We start from the raw sequence: 27,287 nt of genomic DNA on the forward strand, positions 1-27,287 counted from the left end.
TTCGAAATTGCAGCCCTGCTTGCAACATCCACTTGATTTTGAGGACAAAGTACAGACATATGATCAAAGGTAACATTACCTTCCCACATACATAATTTAGTCAACAATTGATAACAATTGATAAAAACTTCATAGCGAAAGAAGAAATATCAAGAATAGAAACATCGATACCTCTACAAAAAGGTATCCCATAATTTACTTACTTCCAGAGAAAGAATTACAAAGAAAATGAAAATTTCGTGGAGTCTGAAACTATAACCTAAAAGACATTAACAAACATTTCTGAAGCTATTTGGAGCCCCAGTTGAGCTAATTTGAGAACAAACTAATAATAATAAAAAAAGATACCCGATTGCAGTCACCGTTTTTTTTTTTATAAGCAACCTCTTTTCCCTCCTCTCTTCGTAGTAAGTAGTTGAATCTGAAGTAGTAACTAATCAAGATATTGCAAATTTCATATAAACAAAAACACAGCTACTTATAGCTTTAGTCAAATCATGGTATTAGAACAGCTAATGTTTAGAAGAGACTATTAGTCAGCGCAAAAAGGCAAATGTAAGAACTAGAAGGTGGTGGATCACACCAGTTAGAGAGTAGAATTTGTATATCACCAGTCAAATGCACCTATGACCACCTTTTAAAGTCACTTAATGTACAGAGGCAGGCGGTGGTTTCTGTCGAGCCATTCCAAAAAGGGTTAATTGTTCTTCAATCAAATTGATTTCCCACAGTCATCCCCTACTGCACTGGTTACTTCAACAGTTGGTGTCCTGCCATCTGTCAACAGCAATCAGTTGATAAAGCCCGTCAAACAATTATATTATAAACATTAATCCATCTCTGTCTTCACTGCTATAGTAATATATTAACAACCTTAAACCCCTCAAGTTATGGACTAAGCAATACAACACAATATTATGAGAAAAAAAAAAGTCTGTTTGCTCCACACTTCAGTACTGTAGACATTTTGTGCTTATGAAGCAGATATTCACTGTAAGGCAATGAGCTTAATATGTGCACAAAACCTTTTCAACAAGCCTTGAAACAGCTTATTTTCCTTAAGAGATGCAAAATCAAAACCTTAACTCAGCCTTCAAAACTGATTCCCAAAATAATGACCTACATTAATTGAAAATCTTGAAGAAAATCCCAATAAAAAGAATTTTGATTGTTAAAAAATATGTTAAGCAATAGAGACAATGAATTCAATTGGAATCCAATCTCTCCATCACTATCATTTTGCAAAAACTAAATAACCTATTATCCTACCAAATATGTACAAAGTTGAGATCATTCATGTAGACAATTTCCATCCCCTACATACCTCAAAAAACCCAATAACAACAACTAAGTTATAGTCTCAAACTAGTTGGGGTTGGCTATATGAATCCTTTGTTTCCAATATCCGCTCTGACCATATATCCAAAAAAACCATTTTTGAGTGGTCTCTAACTTAATGATCTAACCAAGCCTGACACTATCATGCATTTGGTTTTGGGTAGAGTAAGAAGAGCTTGGATGGAATTGTCCACCAACATTGGCCATAAAATTAAAAGACTGCTGAATTCATACCTTGCTTTACAGACAAAGTGACAGTGTCCTTGGATATCATTGAAAATTCAGTATCTGAGTTTGGCGGTTCAGCCATCATATCATCATTTAAATTCAAAGGTGCTACAGATGGATCTTGGTCTTTAGGAACCTGCAGGAAATTGAAAGTGACAATCGCGCAAATAGTACCAGACTAATTTAAAAAAATGCAGAATTACTTATTCATGGAACAGAATGTTCGGGTCAACAGTTGACAATGCCATGAAGCAAACTGGTATATAAGAGCAAAAAGGTATCACACTCAAATAATAGAGAGAGAGAGAGAGAGAGGATAAGGGGGGGGGGGGGGGGAAGAAGGGGGAAATAACAGGTAAAAGGATATCTCACTCGTATGAAATCAATAGAAATTTCTTATGCCAATAGTCCATAATAGCTGCTATGATATAAAGCAAAATCAGACAAAATGCAAAACTATGTAAATTTCCAGCTTGCATCATTGAACACCCTCAACCATATTGCATATTGAACACAGGACAGCACACCTTAACCAGTGGAATTTCTTTTTTCTTTTTGAATAGAATTTCCTGCTAAAAGAAACTCATAATAGTCTGAAAACCCGCATGGATGAATGGGAAGAAAACGGAGCAGAGGTTTAGACCTCATGGAGCTGAGAAACATTTGGAGAAGCCAGATTCTTCAAATCAGGAGCACCAGCAGCTTCTGTACTGGGTTCATGTGATGTCGTCTCCTTCACATCAATGTTGTCTGGCTGCATGTGATCTACTCCATCCTGCTTGAGGATTGTAGAAGTTTTTGATTTGATGTTTTGGTCCCCATTCATAGTAGCACTACCAATTTCTCCACCAGGCCTTTTCCTGTATGGGCATACATAGTTGTAGAATAACCATATAATTCCAAGGATCACAACAGTAATCAATCATTAGCAAGCAACAAAAATGAAAACTATCGTTATCTCACCTAGTACTACAATTATTAGCCATCTGGGGGGCAATAGGCTTGTTGGCAAATAATATTCCACGTAAAGGCTTCCCGTCTATGATGGTTTCAATGGTATATCCATGTGGGAAACTTTCAGTAACTTTGGCTTGAAATGTCTTCTTCCCTTGGTGATGCTGCACTTGATTGAATCTCAAACTCTCTCTGCCTATGAACAAAGCATTAATTTTTTGAAAGCACAATTCATATCTTTTTCATATATAACTCATGCCACTATTTTCACTATCCTCTCAGTTTATATGAATGAAACCAGACTTGTAATCCCCATGTCAACCAAGTGCTAGTAACAGACAGTAAGATATCAATGGCTTAGTTTAGCTGGCAAAAACATGTATTAAAGTCGTCTACTATAACACAGCATCACTTTATAGCAGCTATTAAAGTCTACTATAAAAATAAGTTTTAAACTCTACAATAATACATGCCGCTACTAACAAAAGAATGGTTTCACAGAAACACAATTTAGGGCTTGCTGAACACATTTTGATCATTAATGGTCAACCTTGAAAAGCATTTCCACTATGTTGATCATCAAAAATTTGCACAAAGTATGCGAAGAGCATATGTGAATTGCAAGCTTCCATTACAAAATTCTTTCCTCCATATCTGAATTATTCAAGTGATTAAAAGCATAGAAACCATCATAATTTGGGAATCCTGCAAAGATGGCCCTGATCTCTGTCATGACTGCTTACTGCAAACTGACCTTGAAAAATGTAATGCAAATTAAGACTTAATTCTTACATTGCTCCATCCTTTCATGCAAACTGAAATCAGTTTCTAATCAACATCAAGGTTGCCAAATTCCTATTTTGTCTTGGGAAGCTTAACAAGTTACAAGTCCTGACAGAGTTTCAATTCAGAGTCCAAGTCTTCCCACCGTAATATGACATGAACTTTTTTCCTGATATTAAGAGCCAAAGCCTATCTAATCCCAGATATGATACGAGTAACATCCAGATTTACCAAACATATATCTAGCCTAAATTTCCAGCAACATTTTGTAAAGAATTCCATCCGTTACTTTGCCTTCAATTTGTAGCTACTTAACCCCAAGTCCAATGTCCATTTTTTTGCTGTCAATTTGCAGCCCACTCTATCCTTGGCCCACCACATATCTCAAACCTTTCCTTGGAGAAGATGAAAAATCCACAAGCATTCCGAGGTTAATCAGACATGCAACAGCAGGTTTCTTTCTATATTTGGTTCCATGTCAAACCTTCAAATGAGAGATAAAGGCAAAATACATCCTCACTCCCTTTACAGTCAAGATAAATAAATTCATACCCAAGGTACTGCTATAGGGAACTATTGATAAGGCTTGAGAGGCTATAAGGCTTAGGAGTCCAAAATACAAACTTTTCTTCAACCTAGGCAAAAGTACTGAAGTCAATCCACCCCGTCCCTTTCCCCAACCTCCTGGTGCAGGCCTAGTGTAACTACAACACAACAACATACTAGCAACAAGAATAAACAACCCTAGGATGTGGAACAACAAAATGCATGGCAACAACAATAATAATAAACCCCCTAGCATGTAGAACAACAAAATGCACTTGACAACAATAACAAAAACAAGTCCAGCATCTGGCCAACAACAACAAAATCCAATAGCACATTAGATAAGCTCCCAACCTAAAAGCCAGCTAGCACCAGTAAACATTATTATATTCAACACCTTGGACAAGTAAACATCTCATAGGAACAACTGCTTGAAGATTGTTGAGCACCAAATTATTTGATAAAATGGAATAATTGTCAGCATGTGTAATATGACACTACTACTGCACTTTTAAGCGATTTGAATGCCACTACGGATGACCCCAAGTTCAGAAAGTTGAATATGAAGAAATACCAACTTCAATTTTACAAAAGGGATTAACAAAATATACACTCTACTTCTTACTTGGTTGGACATAAGTTGGGACAGTCTGGTGAAAGTCAGCACTTGAGTCAATTCTAATAAGAGCTGACTCATGCAGAGGAGAATTAAGATTTTGTTCTTGGCACTTCAGCTTCAATTGCTTCCTCAAGGACAATTTCTCCAGGCGTCGTTCATCTCGTACACTTGTGAGTCCTAAAATTAGAAGGTCTATAATGCTATCCACATAATACAAAATCCTAGGCTTCTTAAGAATTCGTGTAACCATATAATCAAATTCCCAAGATCAGGCAAGAAACATTAGTTCAGGGAAAAATTGAAAAGACTTCACTCAACCTGTGTACAAATAATACATATCATCCAATGCCTCAAGACTCTTGTTGCAGCCACCTATGAACACAAGTACACCACCCAGCTGTGGATCTAAACAGTCCCCAGCCACAGAAAATCTTGCAGAAGGTCCAATGCCTGTGGTCATCACCTTTGTCCATACACCAGTGTCTGCAAGAATAAATGAATATTAATGGTTAGAAGCTAAAAATAAATAAATAAATAAATAAAATTCAGATATAACAATGAGTAGATCACAAGATCTATCCATATTTAATAGCCGACAGAAGGAAAGTAAGCAGTTGATAACTGGAATTAAAAATGGTAGAGAGCAAGGCATGGATATTGGCAGCTTCAAACTAGCCATATCTTTAACTCATGTTCCATTTGTCACACAAAGAATCTAGCTACTAAAACACTGAAACAAACATCATTCTAATGGTTCCAAAATGAATCACATCAACAGCAGTGAAACTCAATCTAAAATATGGCATACTGGGTGCACATAGGAATTCAGTACAATTCATATTTGGCCAGTTGTAAGTTAATGAAGCACCTGCCTCAATGTATGGATTGTGTCTTAATGACATTACATGTCTGCCAACCCACAGCGCCGGTCCACATCCAATATTAATCAACTATGGTGTTATTTGTTTAGAAAGGCAAAAATAAGGAAGAGGATCGAATAGTGATTGATGATATTTTATGGATAGAAGCATTATACATACCAACATCAAGCATATAAAGATCATCATACAGGTTTTGAGCGTCTGTAAATCCTCCAAAAACAAATAAATTCTTCCCAAAAGCAACAGTAGAATGACCAGCACGAGGAGGCAACTTCTGGCCTGAGGTGTTGAGCTCCTTCCATACAAGAGTTTCTAATCAAACACCAATATTCCAACATTGCATAGAAACAAATAAAATGTTAATTAGCATCTTTCCAGTCCAATTAAAATAAAAACATTAGTTTACACAATCATGTGACAATACAGGAAACAGATCTTTCATGTGCATGTGTATCGTTTGTGCATTATATGTAGACATAAATAAGAATAAGCAAAACCTGCATCTAGAATGTGTACATCAGACAAATAATAATCATGTCCATCTTCACCACCAATTACAATGACTTTATTCTTCCAAGATGAGCAAGTATGGCTATCACGTGCAGAAGGTGGAGTGCCAGATGTTGCTGCTTGCTTCCATACAAATGTCTCTGCCATATCACATGGAAAAACAACGAACTTACTGGAATTTACAACGAACTTACTGGAATTTACAACTAAATTATAGCATGAATGTAATTGAAGGAAATGCTCCAGAAATGGAATACTTTCGGAAGTATCCAAATTACAGTCCATGAAGGGCAAAAAAGAAATGGAGGATTCAATTAACTCCAAATCAGTTAAAGGAAAACAAAGAGGAAAGAAGAGAGGCTTATGTAAGGATATTTAATATAGATGCATGACATATATAGATTAGACACTAAGGCACTAAACAAACATCAAAATTATAACATCCATTGTTGCCAACGCATTCAGCCAGCAATATATATAAGAAAAATACCTGTATTTAATATGTAAAGATCACTGTAATAAACTTCATCATTATTATTTGAAGATTTTCCGCAGCCACCAAATATGAAAAGACGTTTGCCAACAAGAGCAGCATTATGACCTTCCCGTGCCTCTGGTCCCTCTCCTCTCACTGTTGGAGATATCCACGTATGTGATGCTATAATTAAAACACATAAGAAGTGTTAAGCAAATGAATAACTGCTCTTGTCATGCTACAAGCAACAAACATAAAATGACCATCAATTTGAAATTCTCTCTCATATAAATGCTAACAGTGTGTGGAAACACAATATTAGTTGATTTCTTTAGCAAGCACCAACTCATAGTCTGCTTCAGTTGAATAGAATATTTATGATATGATACTGAAAAGTTTCAAAAGAAAAAGTTACAATGCCGAAAGGCACTTGATATGTTATCATAGGAACAGAAATAAGGACAGGCTTTACTCACAAGTATCTAATATATGCAGATCCTTGAGAGGGTTCATCCCATCAGTGCCACCAAACACAAACAGATTATCGCCAACAGTGGTACAACTATGGCTGTCCCTTGGAGTGGGTGGTGTACCTTTGATCGTTGGTTGACTCCAAGTCTGCATGGCTGCAAAATATCTACATCAGCAAATTCTATAGCACAAAAGGCAAGCACATTGCTGTATAAATGGAACATGAATCCAGAGAAAAACTCTTCATAAGCAGCAATATAATAACCACTCTTGAGTAGCATCACTTAATTTACTAAATCCCTATTAGGTCGATCAATATCCCAAAATAGGGCGTAGAGTCTGAAAAAGGACATAGATTAAAGAGAGGAAAAGGCAAAAATTAGTGTCACTCAACCAAAACCACAGGAAAAGAAAAGAAAAACAAGCACTTTAAACACAAAATTCCACAACAAACAATGAAATGCAGCAAATTAATGCAATTCCAAAAATTGTATTAATGTCTTACTCACAAGAAAACTAGAAATTTCAAACTTCCAATAACAAACTCAATAGAACCCTTTGAATACCAGGTACAACAACAACGATCCTAATGAGACATTAACCAAGAAGAAATATTTTCCATCTCACAACTCACAACTCACAACTCACCTCCACCCCAACGAGAATAAATAAATACCCAGCCATCTGCTGACTGCTCAGTTGTAAACTTTTGATTAAGACATTAGGAGTAAATAAATAAAAGAAAAGGAGTAAAAGAAAGACAGAAAATTTAACTGAGCAGTCAGCAACAATAATAATCCAAAAAAAAAATTAATGCCAAGAATAAGTAAACCCACAAAAACCCTAAAAGGAACATTTTTAGTGGTTCTCCATTATAACAAACAAAAGAGATATTACAGAAAATTTTTTTTTTTTTTTTAAAAAAAAAGAACTTTATCATAACACAGCTCAGAAACATGGAAGCAAACCTTAAAAATACAAAAAATTATGAAAAGAATCAAAGAAAGAGAGACCCAAAAATGAAAGAAATGAAGAGGAGACTCACTAGTGTCAAAGACGTGAACTTGGTTGGTTTGGCAGTTATCTTTGCCATAGCCACCGAAAACATAGAGAAATCTCCCTCCTTTAACCGAATTGCAGGTATGTCCCCACCTTTTCCCTGGCCCATTACTCTCTTGTGGCAGCTGAGCTCCTTGTTGCAGGTGGGTTTGTTGTAGCTGGAGCCTTTCCCACCTCATTTCCTGGGAATTTTGTCTTTTTAGTGGCTGAGAGAGTGCAGGCAGTGAAATTTAATTTTAAGCAAAATGGAATCAAAAGAAACAGGTATGGATTTATGGGGATTAGACTGTAGATTCCTGTTTGGAGTTGTCATGCAAAAGAGAAGAAAAGGCCTAAACAAGTTTTCTATTTTAATTGAAGGGAGAGTTCGAGAGGGATTAAAGAAGAAAAAGCAGTAATCAATCTACCAAGTAGAGAGAGAGACCTGTATCCGATGGGCTCGAAAAGAGGGTTGATTTGACACGTGGCATATTTACAATGGTCTGATGTGGTGGTCCACATTAGACTCTCAGGTGAGCGCGAAGTGAGTATGTATGGCCCAGCAAAGGATTACGGGCCCTATCCATTTTGATGCCTTTATTCTTTTTATGATTTATCTGTTACTTGTTAGTCATATTTATTTTGAATTAAATATTTTATTTAATTATTTTTTAAACACCAAAGATAAGCCATATAATTTTTTATAATTATTATTATCTCTTTAAATAATTTTTTCCTTCCCAATTAAAAAAATTTTTAAATAATTATTATTAGTTAGAAATATGAAAAATAATGTTTTTTAAAAATTACTTTTTTTTTTTTGTCTTTTGATACATAAAATTTAATTTTGGATAAATTATATATTGCTTTCAAATTTAAGGATAGAATTATAATAATTAAATCTAATTTCTTGACTAAACACGAGGGATGAAATTTAAAAGATCAAATAATTATTTACCTTTTTTTGTGTTTTTTTTTTTTATTATTATTAGAACAGACCCCACAAGTAGAGATAAGTCAAAGTTGAATCTCATTTGACCAATGGATCCTTTGATTATTCTTGCCAATAATAATAAATAAAATAAAAAATGGGCATTGCATTTGCATGACTGTAAAAGTGTAAAGTGAAGTGATATTATTTTTCATATTTTAGTAATCTAAAATTTATTTTATAATTTATCTATCAATAATCTATAATCAATATCTATAATACCTTTCAAAAACATAATTTATATTTATAATCTATTTATACTGAATTTATAAATTGACAAGAATATTATTAAATATTTTAATTTAATTAGTCAAAATTTTGAAATCATATAATATAATATTAAATAATGCATATATTAAATATGGTAATATTAATACACCATATATGGTAATACATACCATATATGATAATATAATATATACATAGTATATGGTAATATTATTAGATGCATGCTAAATAAGGTGTATATTAAATACAGTAAGAATATAATATCTTTAAAGATTTTAATTTTATTTGTTGAAAAAATAAATATAATCTAATTGTAATTGTTTATTTTATACTATATAAGGTGCAGATTAAATATGATAAGAATATAATATTTTTAGTTATTATTTTTAATAAAAAAATAAATTTAATCGGTTATAGGTATTTCTTGAAATAACTTATTATTCAAAAAATAAATATAATTTATTATTATTTATTAAGAAATATATTAGAATATATATTATTTTGATATAAAATAGAAAATAAAACTCATTATATATATATATATATATATATATATATATATATATATATATATATATATATATATAACATGTTATATTAGCAAACCATATAATATATTGAAAGGATTTTTTTTTTCTCAGTGAAAGTTACTATAAAATTAATTACATGCTCATAGCCTTTATCAAAAAGCAAAAAAAAAAAAAAAATATAAATGATGCTCTAAAATATTATTAACTATTATAATATCTAATATTAATTTCTCATATTTTAGTAATATATACAAATTATGGTATTATATTATATACGAAAAAAATTGAAATAATTAAGTTTAAATTGTTATAAGAAAATTTAAATTCATTGATAAGTACTTTATTTTCTGAAAATTTGATTGTCAAACTATAATAATATTTTATTATTATAAATATATTATTTTCCTAGTAAGTTATTTAATTATTAAAAACTTTTATTTTATTATTTTATTAAATATTCATTTTTATATTTTATGCATACTCTTAGATTTTTAGTAATATAAATTATTTATAATATTATAATTTATAAAAAAATTGATAAAAATGTATCTATATAAATTAATTATATTTACTTTTAATGTATAAAATTAACGAGTATAAACAAGCAACGCACATCGTAGAAAACTAGTAATATTATAAAATGATCATAATTTAAAATTTTTAATTTGTTTTCCTATCTTCAAAAAAGCAAAACAATCTAATTATCTTCCAAATGTTTTTACATACTAATAAATTCACTTATATAAGAGATATAAGTTATAATTATAATTTACTCAAAAAAAAAAATATGACATGTGAGAATATTGTAAAACGTATCATATAAATAAAATTTGGAATTTAATTTGATTTAATCAACATTGATTTTGTTAAGTGCTTCGAATTAATGACAGTGACTATGACTAAAAGCTTTAATTCAAATCTTCTGATTAAAGAATGAAGAATTAAATAAGCTGAAGTGATAGGCTATCATGGGATTCTAGCATATTTAATAGGCTTTTTAATTAAAAATTGCCTCCCTCCTCTTCCTGACCTGACACAATAAATGTAATCTTGCTTAATATTAGTTGTTTGGTTGGTTAAGCTTTTCCGAAGAAATTGCTGACAAATTTTAAAAAAAAAAAAAAAAAAAAGGACTACTTTGCATTGTCAAATGTCAACAATTAAGGCAATCTCCTGGGGAGTTGGGTTGAGTTGAGATTGGAGAGGAGAGACCTATTTTCCATTAGTTCCCTATCATTTCTCTGCCAAGATTCCGTGCCTTTCACACAAGTAATCTCTTCCATTATTATTTTTCACTCTTTGGATTATATCAAACCAGATTTTGGCAGAGATTGATAGATCTTTTTCTGTTGGAGAAAAAAGAAACAAAAGAGTTATTTACTTTTTGTTCTTGCTCTCTTCTTCTCTTCTGTTATTATTTGGTGAAAGGAAAAGTTTGTTGCTTTTTGTCCCCAAAAGCTAAGCAATTGTCAGATTTTATTTTATGCCAATGCCACCAGTGTATTTAAGCTTCTCTCTAGCATAATATTTTATTGCTTCAGAGACTTTTCTCCTCAAGTCTAACCCAAAATTATATAAATGAAAAATTTAAGGAATATATATATATATATAAGTTAAATCACAATCAAACATTAAGTTCAACCCAAGACAGAAGCAATTGGATTGGAAGAAATTTTTCATGTGATTGAAAACTAAGGAGATAGTCTAGCTGAGATTAGAAGTTTTAACATCTCTCTCAAGAATTCTCTACATTTCAAGAATTCAAAGGCGTCCCCTCCTAATTCGAGAATATGCTATTGCTGCAACTGCAGCACCCCCCAAGTGTGCTGATCCGGAGATTTTATCGTCTCCCTGCAAGAACAAATTGATTACAATCGCAAGTAAAATAACATTTTAGATTGGTTAAGGTACAGTTGGTTAAATGAAATCTAACACACCTCTATTGTTCTCAACAGATCTTTCCCAATCACGAAGATTCCCTGCAATGACGACGAGGGATCAAGGGATTATCATAAGCATTTGATAAATGGTCTAAAGTCATTATCAATTCTTTATAGGAGGCAGATTTACCAGCAAGATGGCAGGAACTGGTATGAAAAAGTTGAGCAAAATAGTAGCTCTTGGATTCAAGAATATTTCGAGCAGCATGATAGCAGTCACAGCCCCACTAGCACCCTAATGAATACAAGTATAACCATAAGTCAAAATATTTCATTAAATTAGTGATTCATTTGCATGTTCAGCAGATAAGAAAGGCAGAGACTTTCTGGAAATGAAGAACTTATAACATTTAAGGAGATACTAAATTTTACATGTTTCAAAGTTAAATGAAAGGTTTAGGGAAAAAAAGTTACATGGAAAGTTATCACATGAGAATTGCGGTTGGCATTAGTCGTTATCTCTTGTAGTCATTTCTTTAGTTTCAGATATCAATTTATTGATTAGCTTAATTGTTAATCAGTTTCAAGGTCCAACATATCAGTCTATGAAACAATCCATCAGTTAAAAATTGTATGCTTCAGATATTGATAAGGAATCAGGACAAGGACTTCAAAATTCGTTGACTTGCATGGTTTGAATTTAGTAAAAATGAAAAATAAAAGAAAATAAATTCTATATAAAATGGTTGTATAAGCATACCAATCCTGGAGTTCTTGAAGGGTCCCTTGCAAACGTTCCTTTTTCCTGCAGTTAACAGAAGGCTGTGGTCAAAATCAAAGGTTTCTGCACTTTAAATAATATCTTAAATGGAATCTCATGTACATAGCAGAAATAAAATCTCATGTACATAGAAGAACGAACATACACTGCTCAGTTAATTTGAACTCCAACTAAAGAACATGTTGAAGTTTATATCAAGGAAGAGCATTTGCATAACATGCAATCAAATAAATATTTGGAAATACCAAAAAATAATTCTCATTACTTGCTCTCTCACAACAAAACAACTGAACATGTGTTGGAGAGCAGCTGTACCTTTGTTGAAAGAGACATATAGGCATGGTGCACCAGGTAGAAGACTGAACCACCAGTTGCCCCAGCTAAATACAAATATAGCAAGTATTGAGGTCCAAATTTCGTTCCAATCTGATCAATGGGAAAAGAAAGGAGATATAACGCACTTAACTTGCCTTGAAAACTAACTGAAGAAATAACTTTATCCAAAAGAATAGGCCAATATGCAAGATAGATATTCATACGCTTTCACAATATATCAGGCAATAATATGAAGTTTATGTTCACAAGATAATAAACTTTAATCTTTATAGAAACAAAAGAAAGAATAAGTAACAACTACCATTGTTCATTGAATTCTGTGTTCCAAGTACTACCAACCAGTTTTAAAACATAACCACTGCAAATTCCAGCAGATAACTTTTCAAAACTTCCTTCCTTGGTCTTCTTTCTATTGAACCCTTAAATTTGGAAAAGATGACATCTTAGAGTAAATAAGATCCAATTACTGTGTTAAAATAGAGCATACTGAGTTTAACATTGGACAAAACACACAATTTGGTATGTTAAAATAGAGAGAGAAAAAAAAAAAAAAAGAAAGGAACACGTTAACTAGAACTTTTGATATGGTGAATGCTAAACAGTTTTTGGGTTAATTCAATCTCCACTATGGTTGAATCTTAGATTGGAGGAAAGAACTACACAACAAGTGAGACCTGATCAGATAATAACAATCATCCTAGTTTTTTATATTTTATAAGGCTGAGAGTTCTTTCTCAAAATTTCAAATAGGAACTTCAGCAATATAGCTGAATGATCTCCTTGAGCATAAAGGCTGTTTGATATATTAAAAAGGGAATTAAGTTTCAGTAGCCAGCATAATTGCAATTTGTGATAGATATTCTCTAACAACAGAGATAAAGGTGATTCAAAGAATTTACATTTGATATAGCGAGCTATGATATTGATAGGCCAATATATCTAAAAACAGGAACAAATTCTGAACTTATATTAGGACCCACCAGAAATACATGGCTCAAATCTAGAATACTAAACCCATTCATATGAATAAAGAGAAGGATATCAATCAATTTTGTCAATCAAAATTTTATTTCTCAAGTTATCATTCAAGAGTACCTATCAGAATGTATCTTTGACTGAAAGCTATGATGAAATCAATAACAACTAAGAGGAACAGATTATAAAAGCAAAAGGTTGTAACCAAAGAGATTCTGAATCTTGTAATCTTACACTCGTCCCAAAAAAGTACAGTCCAATCATGTTAGATACAATGTGCCCCATATCAATATGACTGAAGGCAGAAGTAATCATTGTGTGAAGACGTCCACTTCTGACATTGTCCAATGAAATCTGCTCAGGGAACATCAAGATAGTTAGATTAAAACTACCGTGTCACTCTAAGGTTCCATTCTTCACTAGTAAATTGGATTCTCTATTCCACAATCCTAAGGTAGTTTACAATCAAAAAGTATGCCTCCAATACTTGTGCACAGATATAGATATTCTCCCACAGGATAACTCATTTTTCAAGATGATAAAACCATGTTTAAGTTTGTTATGAAACTAACTCTCTTATCAGGGATCTCAAGGATTGAGTCCTGGCACATGCCACTAGGCCACCAGTCCAGGCCTAGAGTGCATCATATGGTGAAGAGTCCAGCAAATAAAGTTTCTTTGCTGCAGCAGTTAGTAAGAACTACATAAACTGGAGACTCACCATGAAATTGTTTACCATAAATTTTTGATTGGCAACCTGCCATGCTATAAAGACAGCAACATTGGCTAAGATCAAACCCATAACCATGTCATTAGCAGTTAGTCTATGGAACCATGACCTCCTGTAAACAATAGCACACAAATTATTCTGGCTTCCGATGAAAGCATTTGCTTCTTATGCATTAAATATGAAACAAACTTACAATTTCAGACCAAGATAACATCCAGATAGGCCAAAAGGCCCAAAACACCATTGTACTATCTAGTCTGAGCATGATAAGTAGAGAAAGAAAGAAGCAAAGATGATCGAAGACAATACTAATATGCAATATTATTGAAAAAATAATATAGTGCAAAAGGAAGCTTTAATGCCAGTTTCAGAGAATGATAGCTTACGTCCAATGTTCATAATTTCAAATTAAATGAGCTTTTCTGAGCTTGGGAACATAATTATCCATACAACATGCTCAAGTCATTGGAAAAAACAAATGGCCAGTGCAAAAGATTAATAGTAAGGCTCCATTTGTTTCTGAAAAATATTTTTCAGATTTTCTGATGTTGGAGTGCTCTTAGTCCGCAGAAATATTTTTTAGGTCAATGTAAAAACTAAGCCATTTTGTAGGAAAATGAAACATTTTGCAGGAAAATGAAACATTTTGCCAACTTTGATAACGATCAACAGTATTCACAATTGTCGACAACAGCTAACCAACACCTAACCAAAGCCACCGCCACTGGTCACCAGCGACCTCCTCTCTTGAAATTTAAAAATTTTAATATTTTTTTAACTAAATTTTAACATTACAACCAAACAATAGGAAGTAAGTTCTTTTAAAAATATTTTCCAAGAAAAGCCAGAAATAAATTATTTTCTGGAAACAATGTATTCTAAAACAAAAACAAAAGGCCAATGCTGCTGATGGATTAAGGTTAAGTAATAATCAAAGTCACAGCATAAAAGTACTAGAGATCTGTATGATTTATCCAAGCTAGATTAAATTAAGAGAGCGTTTAATTGGATTAAAAAACATAGGGTTTGAGAAATAATACAGGAGAAATTGAAACTCATGATAAGTGAGAACAATTCAAATCCATATTCATATAACAAATTACCTATTCCGCCAGTAGAAACCTGAATTTGAATTGAGCCCATTATATCCTCTACAAAACCGAGCATTAAAGATGCCAAATTTGTAATCTTTTAGCCTTCTGCTGGACAACTTTAAATGGGTATTTGATAAATTTGACACAAAATGCTTTGAAAGCAATGAGTTTGAGGGAAAGCCATGAACTTTCCCTGAAAATATATGGTGTGATCGACATGGATAAAAATGGTAAGTTGGGTTCAATTGAGAAAAGCCAAAGATACGATTTTGTTGCTTGTAGTTATGGTGGGTTGATTTTGCAATGGTGGTGAAGGTTTTGAGAGGCTGAGAAAGTAGAAATGAAGAATTATTTGTATTGTCAGTTAATCTTTTACAGAAATTTGATGAGGCTAGTTTGAGCGACAGAAGCCTCTGCATTTTGTTAAGGGTTTTGATTTGAATAGTGAGTATTTGAGAGGTTTAAGCTTTAAAAGCAATTCTTTACTTGTTGAACGCTGAGCTTGGGAATCTATTTTCTTTTCTTCCTTTCAGAGTGAGGGTATTTGATTAGGGAAATCATTCATATTTCATGTTTTTTTGAACTTAAATCTTACTGTTCTGTATCTTTATATATGTACTTATATGTAAAAATTTTCATTTTAGGGGAAATTTTTGAAGCTGGAAAAAGAACATTACTGCTAACCAAAATGTTATTTAAAATTCATTTTATCCATAAACACAACTTCTTTTTTTTTTTTTCCAATTTTCTAAAATTCATTTTATCACCTCCCTTTCTCTTTTCAATTTTAATGATTATATTAATTAGACTAATGTTTATATTGAGCAATTTAATTAGATTAAGGAATATTTATTATAACTTAGCTCATTTAATTACTTTATTTTTCAAATAAAAATTGTAAATGACAGAAAAAAAATGCAAATCTACTATTAACCTTAATTATATATTTTTTTATTTATAATTTGGGGCATCTTTAAACCTACTTATGCTCATGGAGACTAAATCCTTTATTTCCTCAAATAAAGGAGCATTTGGTTTGATTTTTTCATACGGTTGGTTTGATTACAATAACTTCATCCTTCAAGGTCAACAATAAAATTTTCACATAATTATTTTAATTTTCAATTTTTTTATTCATCTAATTCATTAAAAATTTACTCATATTCATTATTTTACATATTGACTATAACAATTAACTCATTATTTATTATTTATTGTTGAATTATAATATTGAAAATTAGTAAATATTGGGAGAATATTTTCTCTTAACTCTTACTCTCTTAATTAACAAGCTTTTATGAGTTTATATCAATTAATTCTAAAAGGTCAATACTAATAAATTAGCTAATTAATTTTTCACATTTTAATTTTTTATTAGAATTTATTATTAGACCAATGAACTTTATTTTATTATTTTAGTTATAATAGATTTATCCTATGTCTAATATTCAAAAGAGAGGTCATGTCCTTCTTAAATTATTTGTACTGCTTTGAGTATATTCAAAATACAATTTATTATTTTCTGAAATTTTAATGGAAATATTATTAATAATATTTTTTTTATCCTTTTTTAACAAAAGTTGGGTTCAATTGCTAAAAATAAAAAGTTCATGGTGCCCTTGAGTTAAGAAAATCTTTTGGATTCAATCGGACATCTTTAAAATCACAAGCGCCCAAATTGGTCCGTAAGCCTTTTTCTGTCTCATTATTAAACGAAGCCGTTTTAGCGTCTCAAGCTAGCTAGCTCTGACATTCGAAAGCCTAGGCTCGATTGGCCTTTTATTCTCTCCGGACCAGCACACTGACACCGTTTATCAGCGCCTCCGCCTCTGCCGCCGCTGTTTGCCCATCTCATCTGTTGCCTTGTCTACCACCACCCATCGCTTTTCAGGTTCTCTCGCTGTCTGCTACCTTTCTTTACCATTGTTCTGGTGTGATTTTTGTTTTTGGTTAATTTGAGTTTGTTTTGATCCATGGTGGATTTCAATATGTTTTTTCTTTTATGTAACCATATTCTATAATTATGTTTATTGGTAAGGCATCCCTTTTTGTCCTTAAATTATGTCATTATCATCTGTAGGTAATTAGTTGTTTCTGGTTTTTCTATAATCTGTTTTTATTTGAGTTCTAGCTTGTTGGTTGCATTTGTTTTTTTTTTTTTTACTTTCTTTACTTCTTGTTTTATCTGAAACAAAGCTTTATCCATCAAATCGTATTCCAGATATTATTATTAATAATAATAAAAAAAAGGGTATTGCTTTCTTCCTCCATTTTTTTTTTTGTATAAATAGCATCCAAGATATTTTCTCCTTTTGTTATGCGACGTATAATTTCATCTACTATCAGTTAATGGATAGGATATTAGCATTGTTTTTATGGTTCTGATTATAGTAGTATTTTCAGTTTAAAGGCGGATCCCTCGTCCTTCATGGTATAATTTTTTTGTTTCTTAATAAATTTTCTTTTATTACCAAAGGACAATGATAGTTTTTGTTGCACAGTGAGGAAAGCAGCAGAGTCGCCTAGCATGGTGGCAAAAGTTCGCTATCTGTGCTCTAGCGAGAAGAGAATGTTTCCTCCAGCTTGAACTCAATAATGACCACTAAGATCCTTCAAAGTAGAGCTACTCTTCATTGTTTAATTTCATCCTCAAAATCAATCCTCACTCATGCAGGTGCAAGACGTCATTTCCTGTCCACAAATCCAAAATCCCCAAATCAGTCCCTATACAGAAAACAGATTTCTCTTGCCAATCTCTTCCAGAGGTATGGTTTCCCGCCATCCCAACTCCACGGTTTCATCAGTTCAAATCACTTTCTTTTAAATTCCAATTTGCCTGACATTGAGAAGTCTCTGGGTATTCTCTTATCATTCAAAATCCCACAGCAATTGATTGTGTCTCTGATTATTGAATGTCCTGGGGTTTTGGAATTTGATTTTTTGAAGAAATGGGAAAGAGGGTTTTCAAATTCTGGGGATTTGAGCATTTCTCCATTGGTGATAAAGGGTGTTTTGGCACATTCTAAAAGACTCCAGATTGATCCAGATTGGTTGTATAAGAGTGTGAACGTTTTAAAGGGTTTGGGTCTTAGTGAAGGTACTATAAGGAAGGTATTAGAGGGTTTTCCTGGAGTGATTACGTTGAAGAAAAGTGAGGTACATAAGAGAATTGAGTTCTTATTGCAAATTGGGATTTATAGAGATGAAGTTGATAGGATTTTGAATTCATATCCCGAGGCTTTAAGATTTGGGGTTGAAAATAGGCTGATGCCATTGGTTGATGAGTTTGAGGATTTGGGTTTTAGCAAAGATTATATCACAAAAGAGATTATGAAGGAGCCACAGATTCTTGGTATGGAATTAGGTGAACTTGCAAGGTGTCTCGAATTGCTTCGTTCTTTGAAATGTCGGGAAGCAATTAAATTAAGGATTTTTAAGGATGGAGCATTTAGATCTGGATTTGAAGTAAAACTTAGAGTTGATTGCTTGTGCAAACATGGTTTGATTCGTAGAGAAGCATTTAAGGTTTTGTGGAAAGAACCAAGGGTGATTATTTATGATTTAGAGGACATTGAGAAGAAGATTGAATTTTTGGTTAACACAATGAGATATAATGTTGGCTGCTTGGTTGAAGTTCCGGAGTATTTGGGTGTGAATTTTGAGAAACAGATTCTTCCTCGCTACAATGTGATTGAGTATTTGCGTGCAAAAGGTGGGCTTGGTGATGAAGTGGGACTGAAAGGTATGATAAAGTTGAGTAGGCTTAGATTCTATAATCTATATGTGAAGCCATATCCTGAGTGTGAAAAAATGTTTGGGAGGTTTTCAGGTGATGTTCAGGTTAAAAGACAACGTCCAGTTGGCCTATGGAAGCTATTTAAACCACAAATGCACCCAGATTCAAAAGAAGAATTGAAACATATAAAGTCTTTTATGGAAGGCCTTGTTTAGTTGAAATGAGTGCTTCTAATGGTTCTTCATCATTGCAATTGGAATGATCCTGCATTGGCTTGTTCCTCTTCTAATATTTGGGAATGGAACAATTGTTAACTGCTGATGTTCATCTACTTCATATTAAAGAATTGCCATGCTATTGCAACGTACTTGTCAAAATATATTGGACTGGGTTGGCACTTGATTTGATAATGCCAGCAACAGACAAGGAATTTCAATCTATTGGTTGGAGTATTTTTTTTCTGAGATGTTGGTAGTTGTCCAAGTGTCAATAGAATTTTCCTCGGAGGTGAAGCCCACCGGCTGAAATATTCTTCATGTATTAAGCTACATAAAACCGTAGAGTGCAAGGTAAACTAACCGTACTATGATTCCATATTTGTTCTCAGTTCACCATTGTTTAAAATTTCAAAAACTAGTGTAAGAAGTGCATAAGTCGTTGCCTTCATTGCCATCTTTTTCTCTTTTAAAAATGTTATGCCTGGTTTTACTCGTTCATTTTCTGAGTTACGTTAATCTTGAGGCGGGTTCTTGTTTTGAGAGGAATTTGAAGAATTGGAAATTACGAAAACAATTGGAATTTCTTTGATTCAATGCTGGTTACACATTTTGTTAAGTGAAACAATTTCTTCTTGTTACGAAAAAATTAAAATTAATGTCTGCTGGCTGATCTGCAGTTTACACTGAGTTCTTTCATGGTGAGGCATCGATGGAAGGTGAGCCAAGCCAAACTGGAGTTGCTTTTCTTGTTGAGTTGAAATTTCACTGACACAGAGACCCTAGAGGAGTAGGCGACAGAGTAAAACTTCCTTGCAGACACATGCATTCATTAGCCGATGCCTCTGTGCAGCTAATTTGTGCATTTTTATTTTTCTTATTTGGAATTTTTTGTTTTAAGGACAGTCAAAACCAGCAAAACCAGTGCAGGACAGTCAAATTAAACAAGAATGAAAACATGGAACAGAGAATGATAATAAGTAGATTGAAATTAACGATAATTATGAATGAAATTAATCCTAATTTAGGGTTTCTAAAATTCATAAGGACTTGACAAGAGGACTTCATATTGAAAAGAAGTTCAAATTAATCTTGAGAGGTGCATTTTTTTATTATTTTTTATTGTTAATTTTAGTATGTTAATCATCCTAATGTTTCTTAGTAGGTTCAATCTCATCTCAGTTAACTTTTATTTGGGCTTTATATAGGCCTAGAGCGGCCCAGCTTGGCTTGAATAACTAAAAACCAAATAAGCTTAATTATGGTTCTTTCACATTTGCTAATTCAACATATGAATCAATAGAAATTAGTATTGCAATTATAATATTTGCTTTTTCTGAAAATTATATTATTAGTTTTATACTATTTTATTTTTTAAATGGTTCGACTTGTGTTTGAAATTTAGCAAATCGCCTTTAAAACAATTTGATTCGATGTTTATTCAATCAAAACCATTAATATGATTTTTTTTTGTTTTTTTTTTTTGTTGACTTAAAGGGAAATTGATTTTTAATAATTAAAAAATATTATTTTTGGTCAATTATTTAATGAACAACTATAAAATATATATAAATTTCTTTATAGATATATGTTCTTTTGTTCGCATAAGTTGTACTGCATTTTTGTATCATAATCAAGCAGTTTCTTTCTCCAGAAAATACCAAGATATGGTCCCTTTTGGAGGATTTATTCCTGAAAATTAGGTGTGCCTCAATAAGTGTTACCTTTAACTTTTGTCTTTTGGGTCAATGTCAAGTTAAATCCTTTTCTTTTTATTATTTCTTTTTGGATTAATGATTTTTACACAAAGAAATAATTATTAAGCTTGAATTTCTGTTTTATATTATATATAGGATAAATACCGATATCTAAATTATTCAAATTGAAGAATATTTACATGTAAGAATACACTTTGTACCAAAATTATAATACTTTTATAAAAATAATTCATATATTTTACAAACATACGCACATTCTACAGGCCGTATGAGATTTTGGAGAAGAAGCACATATTGTATTATTATTATTATTATTATATAATACAAGTTGGAGTAAAAAATAAGCAATTTGTATAACCCAAAACAAGGAATGTTCCTTTAACATATGTATATTGTCTAGAGTTTATATGAAAGAAGACCAACCCACATTTGATTTTGAAGAATATATGTAAATAAGTGAGTATAGCCTAGGTAGCTAGGTATTTATATTTGACCAATTTGAGAAAGTAAATGAAGACCTTCTCCTTCTGGCTTCTGCTATATGACCCTGACGATGATTAACATGTTGGGCCAAAAAACATAAAACATATAGCATCATGTCATTATGTATTTTCAATCTCATTTTCATTTTTCTTGGTTGAATGAGAATGTATTAATTTCTCGTGGTACATAAATATTTTTTGCCTATTCAGTAAATGCGTTAAAATTAGCTACCATTTCGATTAACAGATTATTAATTTATTTTTGATTTTATTTTTACTATATATAGAGAGAATTTTTTATCAATATATATACTTATTATAAGTTTAGAAAAGTGGGAATCGAGATCGCTAATATCTCTCCATCAGATGATGAGGAATCGATTCTACAATTGTATGAGATTTCACTTTTGTTGGTGTAGAATATTTTACATGCTGCCATATGTATGATATTAAATTGCATTTTATCCTTATATTTTGCATAAAAAATTTATAGGACAATTAAATTTTATTTTGACTCGTTAAATATTTTAGTTAATAAAATTACACCGTGACAAATCATTAAACTTAAAATTACACCGTGACAAATCAAAATAATTTAATTGTATTTATACAAGATTGAATTTATAATATTTTTGCTAAAAATTTTATAATAATTTAAAACACTATAAAAATACACATTAATTAATTAACATGAAACCAAATTCCAAATCTCAAATTTTAAAATGAAAAAAAAGGGAAATAAAAAGACGAGCGTTAGTCACAACTTCCGTTGACGCCGGTTGACGCGGGTCATCGGTCAGACTCCTCCAATAATAGCAGAGGCCGGTGTAAGACATCAGAGTCAATATTCATGCTACCGCGAAGAATCAAACCTGAATCGTTCAGACGGATCTTCAGCGCTTTCACCATCAAGCCACGTTTTAAAATTGGAGGAAAGCGATAATTAAATTAAGAAGTTTCCGAGTAATTATCACACTAAATTGAGAACTGCCCTGATAGGTCAGCAATACTGCTAGCTGCAGTTGAAATTATGGCAAACCATGTGAACACTTTTGCATTATTTAATTATATATATGTTACTCTTAAGTCTTACCCTCAATTTATAGAGTAGCTAATAGCTATAGGACTAGAAAGTTTTGTACTGTACATGCATGCAACCTGATAAAGTTTTCCTTACTCATCTTATCATGAAATTTAATAATTAAGTAAATACTGTTTTAGCCATCCCAGTAACATTTTTTATTTTTAACGGTTGGACGAAAGATTATTCTTTTTCAAAATGGATTGATTATATTTAAAAACTTTTTAAAAACGCTGATTTTATTATCTAGTGCTACGATCATCAATTTGAAATAATAAACAATTTTTATAATATTTAACAGCTACTTAAATAGTATGGCCCAACATGTCTTAATAGAAAAGCTAGAACTTTAATTAAATTTAGCTTAATTTTTATGGAATCAATGAACAAAACGTAAGAATGGAATAGCAACAAGATGTATAAATAAAAAAAAAAGGTGTTGTGTACGGAAATAAAATGTTGGTGTAAAGAGAAGAGATAAGAGAGAGATTGGTACAGGAAAATTGAGGCATGCGTAGTCCTTAATGGCAGCTCAGCCGGCGGATATATTGGAAGGCAGCAGAATCCTCTTCGAAGGGAGAATCAATGGGATTTATCTGTCATACGTACGTACTACTGCTCACCTTTAAAGCTCCTCTGCATTGCGCGTGATCATAATGTCAAAGCGTCCTCACACTATTGCACGACGTATGCCACCTCTCCATTTTTTTTTTTTTTTTAACTCCATTCCCAACTTGTAAATAATATTAAAAAAAATTATAATTTCATTTCACCAAAACGAGTGATTGGTTAACAAGGTTACAAGTTCTATCTTCATAGATGAAACGAGTTGATAATATCAACATATTTAATAATAGATTCGATTTTATGCATAATAAATAAATTTGATTTTGTTCAAAAATATATTTGAATTTATTCGATAAGTCTGTCAAGTTGGACTCACAAGCTAGCTTAATAAACCGAAATAAATTAATCTATACGAAAAAAGATATTATTTTGATTTGGTAAATTTCAAGTTCAAACTTAAACGCAAGCTTAGTTTATATTTATTTATCGAGCTGAGTTCGAAATTTAGCTATTTTTTAAATGAATTGGAGTTGGGATATATTCTACAGAGTTCAGCCGGTTTGTTTATAACCCTAGCTGAATTCATCCATTCGATTCAAATCATTTCGGTTCTACACACTCGGAAATGACTTTATCCAGGCTGCCAGGCATTAAATTATTACTTGAAGTTACTCTGAACATAAAACCAAAAACCAGCTAAGAGATTGTAATATGGGAAAACAATAAGGTAACTTTTGCATTAAATTTACCCTATCTTACCCTATATATGTAGCTGTAGCATGCATGCATGCCATTCTGCTATCACTACTTTGCAAACTCTGATTTTAACGCATCTCCGCAATACTTCAAATCATAACATTTCAACTCCTAAAATTATTTTATTGAAATATTATATTTTTTTAATTAAATTAATCAAACCATTTCTTTATATTTAAAATATATAAAAATTATTATTCAAAAAATTATGATAGCTATATATTAAATTAATATTTTGTGTATAAAAATCAAACACTTTAAAAGCTATTGTTGTTGGTAGGGAAAAGTGTGTAAATATCATTAAATTTTATAAATTCAGGTATACGATAGATCATTTAGAAAATTTAAAATGCCGAAAAACTAAAGTTGCAAGATTGAGTGTGAATTTATATAATATGTGTAGTACTCCCTCTCCTTTTTAATATGTGTCGTTTTAGGATTTTTTTTTTTTAATTAAATCACGTTTTATGATTCTAGTGATTAGGGGTGTGCATGAGATTGCGGAAATCCTGAATTGTTTCCAAAAATTATCCCAAATTTCTCATCATGAGAAAAATTTAATATTAATTTTATGATCTCGTCTCGAATCCCATCCCAAAAGTATTTATGGGACGAGACTAGCTCTTTTATTAAAACCGACTTGTACCAACCCAAACTCTGTCACATCCCGTCCCAGCCTGAAAATCGAAAATCTCCGTCTCATTTTTTCTTTTAAATTCTAGTTGTCTTTTTTATATGAATTTCAAATTATTCCCCTAAAAATCATTACATTGCATCTTTTTTACTTTAGTTTTATTTTATGATACCAATTACTACTAAAGTAATGAAAATACGAAAAAATAATATGCATTTTTTAAAATATAAAATAAATAAAGTAAGAGACATAATTTTTAACATAGATTTTTTCTCTGTTATTTCATAATATATGTTCAATAAATTTTTTTTATTAAATAAAAATAAAAAGATTAATCAATACAAGAGAAAATAGTAACTTCAATTAATCTAATTGTTGGATTATTGGTTATGCTTAACGCTATCATTATTTATTTTTCAAATGATATTCAAGATTAAATTATATAGTATCGAATTTGAATTGGCTTTAAAAAGACAACAATGACAAAAACAATAACAAATTAAAATTCATAAAATACATATAAAGTTAAACTGTATATAATTTTTACATTATTTTATTTTATTATATTTAACACTTTTATTAACTAGAAAATAACTATTAAAAATCTTCTCTTATAACTTTAGTATTAGATGATATATGATTGAATTAATCATTTAATTTTTTTTTAAACTCAAACTTATATAAATGAACTTTGTTTGATTGTAATTAATGAATATAGTAATTTTTTATCTTTTTTTTGATGAAAAATAATTTAATAAGACTATAGAAATTTCTAATTGATTCTCGATTTGATCTATTCTATCCTGTCCCCTAAACCTAAATTCTCGTAACGTTCCAAAAAATGGGACGAGACTACATATCTATTGGAACGAAATTGTGACTCTATTTTTTATGTCGCGATATTTTAAAATGGAATTGAAAATTATGAATTTTTGTCCCAAACCTGATCCATGCACACCCCTAGTTTGGATTCATTAATTGTTGATTTACCTTTCTATCAATAGTAATATTAATTGTCCATGTTAAATTTAAACTATATCTTAAATTTACTTAAATCATATGAATTACTACTATCTTTCCAAGAAGAAACATATAGTCTTTTTGACCTATATTTTTATTAAAATTTAATATACTTATTGCTCTCGTTAATTTGTATGCAAAAACTTTAAATTAGAAATATAAAAAAAAAAATAGAGAGGTAATTAATTAACAGATTCATTAAGAATTTCTGACATTTGTTTTTATTTTTTTAATAAAAACAAAATTAATGGGAAGATCTACTGCCCGTTCCAGGGGCAGGCTATAGGCTATTTATGGTTTTAGAGATTTTGCAACTGTTAGGTAGTAGATGTCGACATGTCGTTTCAGGGAGAGAATCAAGTGCCTGAAAATATAGGAGCCTGTCTTTGGAGAAACAATATTTTCAGAAAAGTACTGAATTAGTAATCTAGTCTGTCTCTCTTCAGATTTCATAGGTCAACGAATCTGTAACACTGAATTAATGTTAGTCCATGAATTTTTATATAATTAATAAGCTTTTTTTTTTTGAAGAGATAATTAATAATTAATAAACTGTTGGTTGCAGACGTAAAATTTAGATTTTTTATTATTTTATTCATTAATTTTGATTAATTTCAAATTAGGGTATAATTATGACGAAATGTTCCGGTTAGAACCGGAGGGATTAACTTGAATTTATGATGAAATTATTACAAAGGCATAATTTGGGGTATATTTAATAGCTTACCGCTATATAATATAGCTAGAGTAGCATATGCAATGCATGTGATTGATTTTTTTATTTTTAAGCTGTGAATTTATTTTTCTTACATATTTAAATAATTATTTTAATTGGAAGTTTGAAGTTAATTTCTATAATGGGTTTGAAAATATTTTTATAAGTAGAAAAGATAATAAAAGAGATGAATTGTGGGATTGAAAAATGATTTTTATAAAAATAATTTCATAATATGAGTTCTGTGCAATGAGATTACGAATCAATAATCATTGTAATTTTGTGAAACGAAAGTTTTTATCCTCTAACAATACTTAAATTAGGATTGTTAAATTTAAAATAGAAAATTAAAAAAATATTAAATATTAAATATATAATTAACCAGAATTAAAACATTTAGTAATATTTTTACATTTTTTCATAAAAAAAGAAAAGAAAAGAAAAAGGAAAGGATAAATTAAAGAATCAAACTGTAACAGAGAAGCATTTAAGAAGCTTGTCTATTTACATCGATGGGTGATGAAGAGGATCAAGAGAGGAACAGGTACTTGAGGATTCACCTTACTACACTACTACTGACTGTGGGATCCACACCCAACAACAACGGAACCTTTTTTTTTTTTTTTTTAAATTACACCAAACTCTCACTTTTTTCCTTACCTTTTGGTTACAATGCAAGTCTTTTAACCATTGGTTAGCTCGAGTTAGGTTACTACGCACCAATTAATCAAAAAGCAAACATAAATTAAGTTAAAGAAAACACAATTATTAATAAAATACATTTAATTATATCCAAATTTGAAATTTGATCAAAATTACTATTTTATCCTTAATATTTTAAAAAATTAAACTCTTAGGTGCTATTTGTTTTTTATTAAATTTCTTGTTTTTCTTTTTTTTTTTAAAATAAATAAAACATATTTGTTTCAACTTCTTTAATTTTTTTTTTCTTTGCTTTTGAGAAAGCTGTTTTCA

The 27,287-nt window shown here is 31.1% G+C and overlaps 3 protein-coding genes across 7 annotated transcripts; 1 reads left to right on the top strand and 2 right to left on the bottom strand.

The window, feature by feature from the left end:
- Positions 1-147: 147 nt before the first annotated feature.
- LOC105640646 (uncharacterized) lies at positions 148-8,265 on the bottom strand. 3 transcript variants are annotated; one of them, XM_012225014.4, is made up of 11 exons: positions 7,851-8,263; positions 6,811-6,960; positions 6,350-6,517; positions 5,847-5,999; positions 5,509-5,661; positions 4,787-4,951; positions 4,475-4,645; positions 2,530-2,716; positions 2,210-2,426; positions 1,573-1,702; positions 148-777 (listed from the first exon to the last, which is right to left on the bottom strand). In XM_012225014.4, the coding sequence occupies exons 1-11, from the start codon at positions 8,041-8,043 to the stop codon at positions 713-715; spliced, it is 1,752 nt and encodes a 583-aa protein (XP_012080404.1). In that variant the 5' UTR covers positions 8,044-8,263; the 3' UTR covers positions 148-712. The 3 variants fall into 3 exon arrangements, 2 of the variants coding, with proteins under 2 accessions (XP_012080404.1, XP_012080405.1); XM_012225015.4 differs by lacking the exon at positions 4,475-4,645; XR_002285166.3 differs by lacking the exon at positions 148-777 and having other exon boundaries at positions 2,094-2,426; positions 7,851-8,265.
- Positions 8,266-11,162: 2,897 nt separating this feature from the next.
- Positions 11,163-15,962, bottom strand: RBL12 (RHOMBOID-like protein 12). The gene is made up of 8 exons (XM_012225016.4): positions 15,398-15,962; positions 14,286-14,406; positions 13,799-13,918; positions 12,569-12,679; positions 12,233-12,277; positions 11,663-11,767; positions 11,530-11,571; positions 11,163-11,443 (listed from the first exon to the last, which is right to left on the bottom strand). Exons 1-8 carry the CDS (start codon positions 15,805-15,807, stop codon positions 11,354-11,356), a joined length of 1,044 nt encoding a protein of 347 aa, XP_012080406.1. The 5' UTR covers positions 15,808-15,962; the 3' UTR covers positions 11,163-11,353.
- Positions 15,963-17,073: 1,111 nt separating this feature from the next.
- On the top strand, positions 17,074-20,429 carry LOC105640649 (Mitochondrial transcription termination factor family protein). Of its 3 annotated transcripts, XR_002285176.3 has the most exons (4): positions 17,074-17,279; positions 17,890-19,130; positions 19,218-19,693; positions 20,020-20,429. XR_002285176.3 is itself a non-coding variant. In XM_012225017.4 (2 exons), the coding sequence occupies exon 2, from the start codon at positions 17,984-17,986 to the stop codon at positions 19,337-19,339; it is 1,356 nt and encodes a 451-aa protein (XP_012080407.1). In that variant the 5' UTR covers positions 17,075-17,279; positions 17,890-17,983; the 3' UTR covers positions 19,340-19,840. The 3 variants fall into 3 exon arrangements, 1 of the variants encoding a protein (XP_012080407.1); XR_001047183.4 differs by having other exon boundaries at positions 17,075-17,279; positions 17,890-19,693; XM_012225017.4 differs by lacking the exon at positions 20,020-20,429 and having other exon boundaries at positions 17,075-17,279; positions 17,890-19,840.
- Positions 20,430-27,287: the final 6,858 nt, after the last annotated feature.

Source organism: Jatropha curcas, chromosome 10 (assembly GCF_041381405.1).
Source record: "Jatropha curcas cultivar XTBG-Jc1 chromosome 10, XTBG_Jcur_1.0, whole genome shotgun sequence".
Classification (NCBI taxonomy): domain Eukaryota; kingdom Viridiplantae; phylum Streptophyta; class Magnoliopsida; order Malpighiales; family Euphorbiaceae; genus Jatropha; species Jatropha curcas.

Excerpts from the sequence above, each read along its gene's own strand:
- RBL12 (XM_012225016.4), bottom strand. The coding sequence starts at position 15,807 with ATGCAGAGGCTTCTGTCGCTCAAACTAGCCTCATCAAATTTCTGTAAA. Across the intron at positions 13,919-14,285 it reads TTATGGTAAACAATTTCATG|ATTTCATTGGACAATGTCAG; the intron begins GTGAGTCTCCAG and ends TTCCCTGAGCAG. Across the intron at positions 12,680-13,798 it reads TGTACTTTTTTGGGACGAGT|ATTGGAACGAAATTTGGACC; the intron begins GTAAGATTACAA and ends CCCATTGATCAG.
- LOC105640649 (XM_012225017.4), top strand. The coding sequence starts at position 17,984 with ATGACCACTAAGATCCTTCAAAGTAGAGCTACTCTTCATTGTTTAATT.
- LOC105640646 (XM_012225014.4), bottom strand. The coding sequence starts at position 8,043 with ATGAGGTGGGAAAGGCTCCAGCTACAACAAACCCACCTGCAACAAGGA. Across the intron at positions 6,000-6,349 it reads TCTTTACATATTAAATACAG|AGACATTTGTATGGAAGCAA; the intron begins GTATTTTTCTTA and ends GTGATATGGCAG. Across the intron at positions 5,662-5,846 it reads TGTACACATTCTAGATGCAG|AAACTCTTGTATGGAAGGAG; the intron begins GTTTTGCTTATT and ends GTGTTTGATTAG.